The 14865-nt window shown below is 39.6% G+C and overlaps 1 protein-coding gene across 3 annotated transcripts in view; it reads right to left on the bottom strand.

Annotated features, from left to right (window-relative positions):
* NETO2 (neuropilin and tolloid like 2) overlaps window positions 1-14865 on the bottom strand; it is an 89271-nt gene that overhangs the window by 24728 nt on the left and 49678 nt on the right. For all 3 annotated transcript variants that reach the window (XM_004600689.2, XM_004600690.2, XM_055145231.1), the window contains exon 7: window positions 13536-13764. In XM_004600689.2, the coding sequence (XP_004600746.2) occupies window positions 13536-13764 (229 nt within the window). The remainder of the gene's footprint in view (window positions 1-13535; window positions 13765-14865) is intronic.

The following is a 14865-nucleotide window of genomic DNA, read 5'->3' as shown; positions in this document are numbered from 1 at the left end:
ATGTTACAAGAGGTAAAAGACCTATATAATGAAATCTGTAAGACATTATCAAAAAACAGAGAATCAGACATTAACAGATAGAAAAAGATCCCATGGACATAAAGGGAAGAGTTAATATAGTTCAAATGTCTATTCTGCCAAAAGCAATAAACTGATTTAATATAAACCCAATTAAAAATTCTGATGTTTTCAAGAATGAAATGGAACAAAAACTATTAAGGCTTATATGGAAGCATAAAAGACCTTGAAAAGCTCTGGCAACACAAGAAAAAATAAGCAAAATGAAGACTCATATTATCTGACTTCAAATTTACTAAAAAAAGTAACAGTAATTAAAAACTTTTTGATATTAGAATAGAAACAGACTTAAATATCATCAAAATAGCATTTAGGGCCCAGAAACAAGCCTAAATGTTTACTATTAAAGAATTTAAAATTATACAATGGAGTGTAAAAAAGAAAATCTCTTCAGCAAATATTGTTAGAAAAACTGGACAGCCACATGCAAAAGAATAAAGCTGGACCACTCTCTAATCCAATATACAAAAATAAACCTAAAATATTTGACTCAAAGCCACAAATTAAAGATAACATAGGTGAAACATTCTGTGACAATAAAATTAGAGGTGTTTTGTGGAACTTAACTCTAAACAAAGGGAAATAATTAAACTTGAAAGTAAACAACATAATGAAAAAATAAATAGATGATCTGAATTCATAATTCTCAAGAGAGGATAAGCAGATGGTCATGGACAGAGAGCTAGTACAGCAAGTAGAGCAAATAAGGGGCTTGCCTTCATGCAAAAGATTTATGCTTGAAATCTGAGCATCTCCAGGAGTAATCTCTGAACAGCTAGAATAAGCCCTGAACACTGCCCAGGTATTGCCCCAAAACACACATTTTTGGCGGGGAGGGAAGACTGCCATACTTGGTGGTGCTTCCGGGGCCGGAGCGATAGCACAGCGGGTAGGGCGTTTGCCTTGCACGCGGCCGACCCGGGTTCGATCCCCAGCATCCCATACGGTCCCCCAAGCACTGCCAGGAGCAATTCCTGAGTGCAGAGCCAGGAGTAACCCCTGAGCACCGCTGGGTGTGACCCCCCCCAAAAAAAAAGCAAAAACAAAAAAAAAAAAAAAGAAAGAAACTAGAACACTTCCAGTGGGGCTTGTGGACTATATGCAGAGCTGGGGATCAAAACCATGTCAGCCAGGTGCCCCACCTGCTGTAATACCTCTCTAGCCCCCAAAACAAAAAATAAAAGAATATGGCCAAAGGCATATTAAAATACGCGATATACATTATTATGATCACTAGTGAAATGCAAACTACACTAAGACAATGAAATACCGTCTCACAGTGTTGGAGAAAAAAAAGGAACTCTTGTATAATGTTGGTGGGGATGTACAGTCTTTTAATTTATTGTAGCACTGTCGTCCCATTGTTCATTGATTTACTCGAGCAGGCACCAGTAATGTCTCCATTGTGAGACTTCTTGTTACTGTTTTTGGCATATCGAATGCGTCACAGGGAGCTAGCCAGGCTCTGCTGTGCGGGCAGGATACTCTCGGTAGCTTGCCGGGCTCTCCGAGAGGGACGGAGGAATCGAACCCAGGTCAACCACATGCAAGGCAAACACGCTACCCACTGTGCTATCGCTCCAGTCGTTTAATTTGTTATTATTTTTTTTTATTGAATCACCATGAGATAGAGCATTACAAAGCTGTTTGTTCATGATTTTCAGTCACACAATGTTCAACACTCATCCCTCCACTGTGTACATTTACCAGTACCAATGTCCCCAGTTTCCCTCCCACCACTCCCTAATCCCTTCTCCCTCCCACTCTGCCTGCCTCTATGGCAGGCACCTCTCTCCCTCCCTCCACCCCTTTCTCTTTCTCTTTCTCTTTCTCTCTCATTCGGGGCATTATGGTTTGCAATAGAAAGACTGAACGATTATCATATATATATTCCTTTACCTACTTTCAACATTCAGTTCTTGTTCAGAGTGATCATTTTTAACTATTGTCATACTGGACCCTTCTCTACTTTAGCTACCCTCCATCCACTTCACCCTCCCACCCCAAATGGTAATTTTCAACAACTGACCAGTCGTCCTGGCTTCTCTTTTCCCTGGCCTTGGATATTAGTCTCATACGACTTTTTATATCTCACAAATGAATGTAGTCATTCTATATCTGTCCTTCTCCTTCTGATTCATTTCACTCAGCATGATGCAGCCTTTTTGGAAAATTTCTAATGTCCACAATGTGGACATTCCTCAAAAAATTAGAAATTGAGTTCCCATTTGACCCAGCGATACCACTCTGGGACTATATCCTGGGGGGGGGGGGTCCAAAAACACACATCAGAAACACCACCTGCACTTCTATGTTCATTTCAGCACTATTCACAACAGCTACAATCTGGAAATAACCTGAGTGCCCTAGAACAGCAGACTGGAAAACGAAACTATTGTACTTCTACACAACAAAATACTACACAGCTGTTAGGGAAAATGACGTTATGAAACTTGCCTATAAATGAATGAACATGAAGAGTATTCTGCTGAATGTACATTGTTAATGGTTGGAATGATGGAGCTTCCCTAAGAAGCTAACAGTAGAGCTACAATATGATCCAACAGTCTCACGCTGGGGATCTATTTAAGGAACATGAAGACAGACTGTATCACTGTCATCCCATTGCTCATAGATTTGCTCGAGCAGGCACCAGTAAGATCTCCATCGTGAGACTTATTGTTACTGTTTTTGGCATATCGAATATGCCACGGGGAGCTTGCCAGGCTCTGCTGTGTGGGCTCCATACTCTTGGTAGCTTGCCAGGCTCTCCGAGAGGGGCAGAGGAATTGAACCTGGGTCAGCTGCGTGCAAGGCAAACGCCTTACCCGCTGTGCTATTGCTCCAGCCCTATGAAAACAAACACTAATACAAAAAGTTATAGACACTCAATGGTTAATGCAATGTTTGTAATAGCTAAAATACAGAAGCAATCTAAGTGTCTGCTGTTAGATGAATGTATAAAAATGATGTGGTCCATTTATATAGTGTAATACTACCACAATTACAGAGGTAAACATTTGTCATTTGCAATAAAATTGAAGGAGTTTATATGTGCTAGGTGTTCTCAACTATTTTTTGCAATATAAATATATAAAATTAAGAAACAGACAAATAGTAGTCTGATTTGACCAAGGCAAATTAATGGTCATTCCTAAGGTACTTAATAGAGGGAAGGAAAAAAAAGTGAGCAGGGGTGGGGAGAAGAAGGTGATACTTGAATTTGACATTGTGGGTCAGCAAATCTTCAAAGAAACAATGAGAAAAAGAAATCATTAGTGTTCTCCCAAAATAAAAACTGTATTTCTACACAGAAAGAATGAAAAAAAGTTGTCAGAGAAAATTAAGAATTCACTTTACAAAAACATCAAGCACTGTAGCACTCTCGCTATAGCACTGTCATCCTGTTGTTCATCAATGTGCTTGAGCGGGTATCAGTAACGTATCCACTGTGAGGCTTGTTACTGTTTTTGGCATATCAAATATGCCACAGGTAGCTTGCAAGGCTCTGCCGTGCCGGCGGGATACTCTCGGTAGCTTGCTGGGCCCTCTGAGAGGGACGGAGGAATTGAACCTGGTTGGCCGCATGCAAGGCAAACACCCTATCTGCTGTGCTATAGCTCCAGTTCATAAAAAATTAAAAGATAATACAATTATTAAGAACAATTAAAAAAATAGGGGGGGGGCACATCCAGCAATGCTCATGGCTTACTCGTGACTGTGTTCAGGGATCACTTCTGGAGGGATTGGAGGACTATATGAGGGGCTGAGGATTGAGCCTGGTTGCATGCAAGGCAAACACTTTACCTGTTGTACTATTACTCTAGCCTCAATTAAGAACAAATTTAATCCAGATCAAAGATTTGTACACTGAAAAGTACAAAACACTGATAAAAAAAGATAAACACATGAAGAAATATCTTGAATCGTGGAACAGAAGACTTAATATTGGTAAGATGACTTAAAAACTATACAAGTCAAAGTGATCTGCAGATTCATGAGTATTTCTATCAAATTCCTCATGGAACAGATATCACAATCAATAACAGATCAGATATGAAATGGAAAGGGTAAGTAGTAAAGAATATCATGAAGACGGTAAATTATTAAGAAAAAAGGTTTACATAGACATGAAAGGCTTAAGAGCAAAGAGCATTTCTTGATCCCGGGAAAGAGGGAAGTGGGATTACATATGCAGGTGGCTTTAAAGATTAGCTAATGTAAAAAAAAAAAAAAAAAAAAGAGAAAGCTAAGAAATATTGGAAAACAACCTCAGTTTCCTCTGGTTAGGGTTTTCTCCCAGTGGCCTGGCTGATTTTTGGGGCAGAAGTAAGTTCTGCTGAATTTTTTTTTTTTAAATTATTTTTTATTTTATTTTTGGGTCACATCTGGCAATGCATAGGGTTACTCTTGACTCTGCACTCAGGAATTACTTCTGGCAGTGCTTGGGGGACCATATGAGATGCTGAGAATCAAACCTGGGTCGGCTGCATGCAAGGCAAATGCCCTACCCGCTGTGCTATTGCTCCAGCCCCAGGTCTACTGAATTTGCAATGGCACTTAGACCTATTAGCTCCCTTGTGCTGAGCAACATGTTATTTATAAAGGGAGTTTCACAAGGTGCTTTATTCACAATGTCCTTGTGAAAAGTTATGAAACTAGGATTTAACCCTTCAGACTCCAGACTAGAACAAATCCCTAACAAAGTCCAACTGTGATTTTTTAAAAATTTACTTAATTTTTCAAAAATAGAAAAATTCATCATAAAATTCAAAAACACTCATGAGACTCCAAATAAGTAAAATCTTGAAAAAGAGCAAAGTTGGAGGATTCAATCTTCTTGATTTCAAATTTTGTTATAAAGCAGTAATAATAATAAAAAACAGTTGCTACTTGAATATGAATAGACACAGACCAATGAATAGTTCAAAAATAAACACTCAAATCAATTTATTTTCTATTTTTTTAATGGTGTCAGCACAAATGAGGGAAAGAACAGTCTTTTCAACCAATCATAATGGTAAAACTGAATTTCTATGTGGAAAGTATGAAATTGGGCCTTCACCTCACACAATATTTAAAATTAACTCAAGGAGCTAGCGTGATAGTACAACAGGTAGGGTGCTTGCCTTGCATGCATCTCTGGCACTACGTCATATGGTCCCCTAGCTCTGCAGTGGATGATTCCTGAGCACAGAGCCAAGGAGTAAGTCCTGAACATTGCTGAATGCGATTTAAAAACAAACAACTGCAGAATGAAACCAAATAGATCAAAGATTATACATAAGAAAAGCTTCATGATATTATCTTTGGCAATAATCTTACCATATGACACTTAAAGCAAGAAACAGGGGCTGGAGTGATAGCACAGCGGGTAAGGCGTTTGCCTTGCACGCGGCCGACCCGGGTTCGATTCCCAGCATCCCATATGGTCCTCTGAGCACCGCCAGGGGTGATTCCTGAGTGCAGAGCCAGGAGTAACCCCTGTGCATTGCCAGGTGTGACCCAAAAAGCAAAAAAAAAAAAAAAAAAAAAAAAAAAGCAAGAAACAAAGGGATGAAAGAAATTGGACTATACTAAAATAAAAACATTTTGTACTTCAAAGAACACAATTAGAGAAAAAAGAATCCACAGAATGAGAAAAAGTGTATGCTGATCTCATATCTGATAAGAGATGAAAATCCAGAATAAATAAACAACTCCTATGACTTAACTAAAAAATCTAACAAATAAAATTAAAAAACGAACGAAGGACTTGAATAGACATTTCTTTAATGAAGCTATACAAATGGTTCATCCACTGCTGGTGGGAATGTCAAACTGGCTCAACTTTTTTTTTGAAATCCACATGGACATTTTTTTAAAAAACTAAGAATCAAAATTCCATATGACCCAGCAATTCACTTTTTGGCATATACCCCAAAGGCCAAAAAACTCTATTCTAAAAGACATTTGAATTTTCTATATGCTATGATGCTGTAGCATTACTCATTAGATGCTGGAGTTCTCCCTGGCATGATCCTTGACCACTAGAGGCTCTGGGGCCTATAGGAGGTGCCCAGTCCCGACTTCTCTGGGAACCAGTCTATTGCCAGGGGAACCTGACATTTCAAGAATAACATAGATTAATTGGCCTTGATTTGCCAGTGGCTGATGGCTTGAGACGTGGGGAATGGACATCTTTTGGTGTCGGCAATAGTTCAACCTTGCCTCTGCTTTAGAGCATCAAGGACAGTGCTCCAGCAGCTTCTTCCTAGTCGTAACAATACCCTGCCTCCTTCTGCCACCTGCTCGTTAGCACATCTAGGCGTTCTCCCTCCACCTTTATTGAACCATTGTCTTTCCTAATAAATGCTGTTATATAAATACGAGTCTATGGCCTTATATGGGTGACTTTGTCTCAGTCACGCTGTGCACTTAAGTCTCTAAGTACCTGTTTCCCTAGACCAACGGACTGTCGCTTCCAGGGGTCTCCATAGTCATGAGTCAGCTACAATTAGACAAAACCTGGAAATAACCCAAGTGTTCAAGAAAGATGAGTGAGGGGCTGGAGAGATAGCACAGCGGGTAGGGCGTTTGCCTTGCACGCGGCCGACCCGGGTTCAAATCCCAGCATCCCATATGGTCCCCTGAGCACGGCCAGGGGTGATTCCTGAGTGCATAGCCAGGAGTAACCCCTGTGCATCGCCAGGTGTGACCCAAAAAGCAAAAAAAAAAAAAAAAAAAAAAAAAAAAAAAAAAAAAAAAGAAAGATGAGTGAATTAAAAAACAATAATATGTGTATACATAAATATATGTATATATGCATATATATGTATATATATGCTGCATGATATCTTGTAGCCTACTTCTCCCTCTGGAAGAAACTGGCAAGCTTCTGAGAGTTTCCTGTCCACATGGGACAGCCTTGCAAGCTTCCCATGGTGTATTCATAAGCTAAAGCCAGTAACAAGCTGGATCGCATTCCCCTGACCCTGAAAGAGCCTCCAGTGCGACATCGTTGGGAGGGCCGAGTCCAGAGAGACTTCTAAGATCTCAGGGAAAGGACGAATGGAGAGGTTACTGAGCCCACTCGAGAAATCGACGATTAATGGGATTTCGTTATCGTGATCGTGATATGCATGTATATGTATGTGTATACATACATATTAGATGGTATATATAAAATGGATGCTATATATACATATTTGTATATGTGTGTGTATACACACACACACACACACACACACACATATATATATACCATTCATTCCATACATACATCCAATTCCATACAATGGATTACTATTTGGCTATAAGAAAAGACAAAATCATTGTTGGTACATGGATAGATTTGGAGTTATTATGCTGTGGAAAATTAGCTAATAGGAGAGGCACACAGACGGGTATAGAATGATGTCTTATGTGGTATCTAAAGAATGTGAGAACTTGTCTACACAACTGAACTTACCACTGACAAGGGATGGAGGTTGGGAGACACTGAGAGTGAAGGGAAATGGACACTCGTGGAGGGTGTGATGTTGAAACACTGTATGCATGAAATTCTATCATGAACAGCATTGTAAATTACAAGTCTGAAAAATTTAAATGGGTATAAGAGGTTTTCAACATCATTAACCATTCAGGACTAAAAACTAAAAGCTCAGTTTAAAAAATACTTTGCAACCATTAGATGATGGTTGGGCTGGAGCAATAGCACAGCAGTAGGGCGTTCACCTTTCATGTGTCCGACCCATGTCTGATTCCTCTGCCCCTCTCGGAGAGCCCCGCAAGCTACCGAGAGTATCGAGCCCGCACGGCAGAGCCTGGCAAGCTACCCGTGGCGTATTCGATATGCCAAAAACAGTAACAATAAGTCTAACAATGAGAGACATTACTGGAGCCCGCTCAAACAACTCGATGAGCAATGGGATGACAGTGACAGTGACAGATGATGGTTATTATAAAAACATGAAAAATAACAAGTGTTGGAGAAGATGTAGAGAATCTGTAGCATTTTTGATAAAGTGACTCAGCTGCTGAGAAAAAAGTTGGTGGTTCCTAAAGAAATCTAAATACAGAACTGTTTTAGGATTCAGCAATTTCACTTCTAAGTTTACACTCCAAAGAACTTAAAGTAGAAACTCAAATGTGTGCAATATTCATAGCATTATGCACAAGAGTTTAAGAGTGAAAAAAAATCAATGTCCCTCAATAGATGAATGGATTTTTAAAATGTGGTGTTATACATGATGGGATTCAGTATTTAGCCTTAAAGAGGGGAGCAGTGAGACAGTACAGCGGTTAAGGTGCTTGCATGGCTGGCTCTGATTTGATTCCGGGTTACTGCATAAGGTTTCTCAGGAACTGCCAGGAGAGATCACTGAGTACAGAGCAAGAATAAGTTCTGAGCATCACCAGGTTTGGCTCAGAAACAAATCAACAAATCAAAAAGAAGAAGGACTGAAAAAAAAAGAAAAATGATTGAAACTCAAATACATACTACAACATAGACAAACCTTAATTAATTTCTAAATTTGTTCTTATTTATTTTTGTTTAAATTATTTAAATTTATTTTTGTTTTGCAGAGATGCCTCCAAATCCTGTCTCAGGCTGAGTCTCATAGCTGGGGAACCTCATAGTGGGATGGATGAGCCCTCTACCCACCAAACTGAGCTCTGGCAGCCAAAAACCTCCAGAACTCAATCATGGCCGAACTCAACAGGCTCCGATGAGCCTCATCCAGGAATGAACCTGTTGAAAAACTCAGGCATGCAGGTTTTGTGACAGAAATCTCCAGGCTCTCATGGAGTCAGGGATGGGCCACTTCCCCACATTCCCTTGTTCTTCCAGGAGCCTGGCAGTCACGCCCATGAACTGCCTCTAGCACCGTATAAGCTCATTAACTGGCCATGACCCAGAAACTCATCAAGAAATCTGGAATGAGAGCAACAAGCAGCAGAGATGCTTCCGTACCCCAAAGCCACCATCCAGTTAATTTTTTTCTTTCTTCTTTCTCCCCCACTTATTTATTTATTTTTAAATTTAATCTCAGTAATATACACATTTACAAAGTTGTTCATGATTAGATTTCAGTCATACAACGTTCCACTGCCCATCCCTTCATCAGTATACTTTCCCCACCATCAATGCCAGTTAAATTGTTAAAATTTTAATTCCAGCTGTATCACCCCACACAAATATTTAGAATTACTGGAGTGACATTTCATACGCTACACCACTGATATATCAGGAGTGGCATACCACATTGGATGGGATATAAAGTAGAAAACAACCAATCTGGATTTTAAAAACATCAACACACAAGGCTTAACCTATAACAAGTTAGTAATATCCTATACAAGGGCTTGATGGCTCCAGGATGAGATACAACAATCTTCATACACTTCTAAGGAAATCTTTTTTGATCATTTTTAGTGAATTAATCATAACAAGGGATAAAAAATAAATCATTTAGGGCCTGCTATGGGGCAGGTTTGGGTTGTGGTTGGGAAAATTGGAAATAATGGTGATGGGGAGGTCTAATAGTGGTGGGACTGGTGTTGGAATATTAACATAATAAATGATCATGAACAACTTTATAAAAATAAAATAAAATTTAAAAAAATCCAACTGGGGCTGGAGTGATAGCACAGCAGGTAGGGCGTTTGCCTTGCACGTGGCTGACCTGGGTTCAATTCCCAGCATCCCATATGGTCCCCCAAGCACTTCTAGGAGTAATTCTTTTTTTTTTTCTTTTTGGGTCACACCCAGCTATGCTCAGGGGTTACTCCTGGCTTTGCACTCAGGAATTACTCCTGGCGGTGCTTGGGGGACCATATGGGATGCCGGGGATCAAACCCGGGTCGGCCGCGTGCAAGGCAAATGCCCTACCCGCTGTGCTATCGCTCCGGCCCCTAGGAGTAATTCTTGAGTGCATGAACCAGGAGGAACCCCTGTGCATCGCCAGATGTGACCCAGAAAGCAAAAAAAAAAAAATCTATCAATGACTGTCACTGTCACTGTCATTGTCATTCTGTTGCTCATTGATTTGCTCAAGCGGGCACCAGTAACATCTCCATCTTGAGACTAGTTACTGTTTTTGGCATATCAAATACGCCATGGGTAGCTTGCCACGCTCTGCTGTGCAGGCGAGATACTCTCGGTAGTTTGACGGGCTCTCCGAGAGGGGTGGAGGAATCAAACCCAGATTGGCCGCGTGCAAGGCAAACACCCTACCGCTGTGCTATCGCTCCAGCCCCCAGCAGTGACAAAAACGTAAAAAAAGCCCATTATTCTTTGTTTATTTTTAGGTCATCCTGGCAGTGTTCAGGGCTTCTTCCTGGCTCAGTGCTCGGGGGACACTTAGCAGTGCTCAGGGAACCATATAAGGTGCTGAGGATGGAACTGGAGTCAGCTGTGTGTACAGCAAGTGCCCAACATACTATGTACTATTGCTCCTGCCCCAGCCTTAACATTTTTCTGCTAGAGCTGTAGAGAGAGTACAAGAATTAAGGCACATGTCTTGCCCTGGCACTATATATAATTCCCTGAGTATTACCAGGTGTAATTCCTGAGCACAGAGCCAGGAGTAAGCCCTGCGCACAACTAGGTGTGGCCCGAGCTCTCTCCTGCCTGCCCACCTCCCACCAATTTTGTTTTATTATGTTTAATAAAACAGCCTGACACAAAAGAACAATTATTACATGATCCTACTTATGAGGTGGATTTCTTATTCCTACCTAGAATAGGAAATCCATAGAGGAAACCTGGGATTGCAGAAGAGGAAATATGGAGTAATTTTGGGGGGGACCACACCTAGCTATCCTTAGGGCTTATTCCTGACTCTAAGCTCAGGGATCACTCCTGGCAGTGCTCAGGGGACTATATGGGATGCCAGAGATTGAGCCCAGGTCAGCAGTGTGCAAGGCAAGCACCTTACCTTCTGGACTACCTTTCTGGCCAGGGGAGTTATTTTTTACTAGGGACTAGTTTCAGTTTGTGATCATACCACTGGAAGAATATGGCAATACTTATCAGAACTACATAGGGTTTATCTCTGAAATCACTAATCCCACTTTCAGAATCTCTCCTGAGATATACCTCCAAGAACACAAAAACATATGCATAAATTATTAATTATAACTTTAAGTGTAACTAAAAAAACTGGAAAACAACCAGATGTCAATAAATGGACTGAATAAAATATGTACAGACAGGGCTGGAGAGATAGCACAGCGGGTAGGGCGTTTGCCTTGCACGTGGCCGACCCGGGTTCAAATCCCAGCATCCCATATAGTCCCCTGAGCACGGCCAGGGGTAATTCCTGAGTGCAGAGCCAGGAGTAACCCCTGTGCATCGCCAGGTGTGACCCAAAAAGCAAAAAAAAAAAATATGTACAGACAATGTACTGCTATGCAGTTACAAAAACTAAGGATGGTATCTGGTATCTATAAACTGAAATGCAGCGATTTCTAGGATATAGGTAAATGAAAGAAGCCAAGAACAAACAGTGTAATATGCTGCTCTTCATGTAAGAAAAAGATGATATAAAAGAATACATTTATCAGTTCATCTATGTGAAAGAAATATAAAATGGACATGCCAGGAATAAATATGAATGAATAATTATAGGTAGAAAAAGAATGCAAAAAAAAACTAAGTGGGAAATGATAATTTGAGTTTATCTTTTTGTATAGCTCTCTGAGAATAAAAGCAATGTTTTAGCATCTAGAAAATAAAACCTTTTCTTTTTTCTGGTGATTGTGAACACACACACAAAACAAAACAATTACAAGTGAAGTACAACTGAATTGCATAACTTTAAAAAAATGGCGGTAGAGAAACAACTAACCCAAGGAACTGGAAAATGATTTTAACAGTAAGGCTAATGATGAAAGAAATTTCTAGCAGAGATATGGAATAAGCAATTTTGAAAATATGTGTTTCCTAAGAGTGAGCAAATAAATAAATTGTGGATAATTTGGGCAGGATTTTAAACAGAATGGTGAAAAAAAGATTTCTTGGAATTATGGGCTCCATATTTAGGGCTCGAATATGGAAAACAAGTTGAGCTGGTTCATACTGTGGTGACAGAAAGGAAGTGATAGAAAATAAACAAAAGGGGAAACAAAAACATAAAGGAGACACTTTGAAAGAAATCCCAAAGCTGGGACTCTTCAGTAATATAATACACACACACACACACACACACACACACACACACACACACACACACACACACACCCCTAAATACTAAATAACTGAACAAATCAATGAGAGAAAAAGAACAGCTCTTATTCACAGTGGGTTCATAATTAAATGCACAAGAAAAGAAATGGAAAACCATCATGAGGTAAATGCCACAATAATAATTACCAAAAGCAGAAACTAGTAGAGAATGGGAACAAAAACTCTGGTAACAGAAAGTATACCTGCATAGTCTCAAAGAGATTTATTAATCAGAAAGAAAAACTCTGGGGCTAGAGAGATAGTACAGTGATTAGTGTGCTTGCCTTACACATACCTCACCCAGGTTGGATCCCCACAGCACCTCATACAGCCCTGAGACCCGCTAGGCACGATTCCTGAGCACAGAGCCAGGAGATAGCCCTCAGCATTGCTGGCTGTGGTCCCAAAACAGCACAACAAAAACAACCAAAAGAAGGAAAACAGGAAAAAAGTGATAATAACTTCATAGTGGAAAAAGTTGTCAGCACTTTAAAAAAGTATCTGAAGTTGACAGAAAACAAATTTATATTCTAAGTCCTCCTCTCTTTCAGAGGTAGCACTGTAGCACTGTCATTCCCTTGTTCATCTATTCGCTCAAGCGGGCACCAGTAACTTGTGAGACTTGTTGTTACTGTTTTTGGCATATCGGATAGGGCAGGGGAGCTTGCCAGGCTCTGCTGTGCAGGCGAGATACTCTTGGCAGCTTGCTGGGCTCTCTGAGAGGGACGGAAGAATCGAACTTGGGTCGGCCACGTGCAAGGCGAACACCCTACCCGCTGTGCTATCACTCCAGTCCCTTTCAGATGTAATGCACTAAAAATCATGCAATGTAAGTTTCTGTGGAATTGCTGACTAAAATGCATACTTTAACCAAATCCATAAGAAAATATCAGAAAAATTCAAGCTTAAAACAAAATTTTAAAAAAGAAGCACACAAACAGCTTATTTGATTAATTAATGGTTATTCACAAAGATGATACCAATGGCATTTTTAATTTTAAAAATCTTGCAAACCCTCTTTATGTTCTCTTTTCCATCTACTTATATCTGTATTAAGACTCCGTGCTGTAACTTATGCACAAACATCGTTTGGTTTTCTTTCACCCACTGCCAGTAAGTCCTTGATGGAAAGGGACTCTACTACATTCTCTGTAAATCGCAGTCTTTGTCAGAAATGTAAGACCAACAACGGATTCTGAACAAATGAAAACCATTAAGAGATAGTAATACTATAAGATTTACTTACGCTCCACAAAGGAAGTAAAGAGCATTCTAAACCTGCTAAGCCGACTGCCTTCATCTGCCCACATTCTGATCACTCCAACTCCTGTTGTAAGCATTACATCATTGGCTACAGTGCTGCAAAACTTGGCTTTCAAATTTTCAATAGAACTGCTTCCATCATACACTGCAACAAAGTTTCTCTTGCATTCATTTGAGTGCTCCATTTGGTAATCTAGGAACCTCAGATAAATCTGTAACATTAAGAAAAAACAAAAGAAAAACACTGCTTTAATGTTCTATTTGTATTTCTATTATGCCAGCTTTTTAATCCAAAGGAATATATTATTGCTGTTCCCAGGCAACAAAGAATGCTTTTTAAAGATTAGATCAAAAGTTTAAAAAGACTAGTCATATACAAAAAGGGTATTCTATGGTAAACACAGCTATAGACTGAAGTTGTAATGGCTTATTCCAACCAATTTTCACAAAGTATTTTTCTAAAAATAAGAATCTAAAACACTGAAATGAGAAGGAATGAAGATTTCTTTTACTTCAGATTGCCTGAGAAAAATTGCTTACAAAAAAAAAAACATCTCTTGCTCTCTTTTCTTCTACATCAGCAAGATGGGGTGATTTCACCTTGAAGGTGAGGAAATTTGGTCTTTTTTTCCTACCCTCTTTCCCTGGAACAATGAGTAAAAAATGACCTGGAGAAGTAGGTCTCCTCATAGATGCAAACTTGCCCTGGAGTAGGCTGGTCCACTTCAGACTCCAATGGTACTGGTAGGGAGAGCATTAGGAAGTCTAATTTGACTCTTGCTGAATTACTTTCCTACCCAGCATTGTAATAAAGGGACTATTCTAACTCTCACATTCTCATGTCGTATATAATTTCAATGGAAAAAAAAAGAAATGCTATTAATTCCCTTTTAATTGACAATTATAGTATAAGTTAAGTTTTAGAAGTACATCACTGAAAATCAACATATCTATGCTATATTAAATTGACCACCAAAAATTCTGTCTATCATGAAGTGTATCCTCTCCTCCTTCCCTTCTGGTAAACCACTTTGACTTATAATCTAAAAGTTTACTTTTGTTTTATTTAGTTTTACTGTTTTCTCTATATAGTCATACAAATTATATGTTTGTCTTTCTTCATCTCACCTACGTCACTCAGGGATGGTATTAGTAAAGAAACAAAAGACCTCAAAAGACTATTACCCAAGGACAGGAGTAATGAGGACCCGGAGGACAGCCCATGGTTTGAAGCTTGACACACGTGTGTGTGAGGGGGAGGGCAGTTAGGATAGAAAAGAGAATACAACATTGGTAGCTGGAAATAATTACTC

This window comes from Sorex araneus, chromosome 8 (genome assembly GCF_027595985.1).
Source record: "Sorex araneus isolate mSorAra2 chromosome 8, mSorAra2.pri, whole genome shotgun sequence".
NCBI lineage: Eukaryota > Metazoa > Chordata > Mammalia > Eulipotyphla > Soricidae > Sorex > Sorex araneus.
This window is presented reverse-complemented; position numbering and strand designations above follow the sequence as displayed.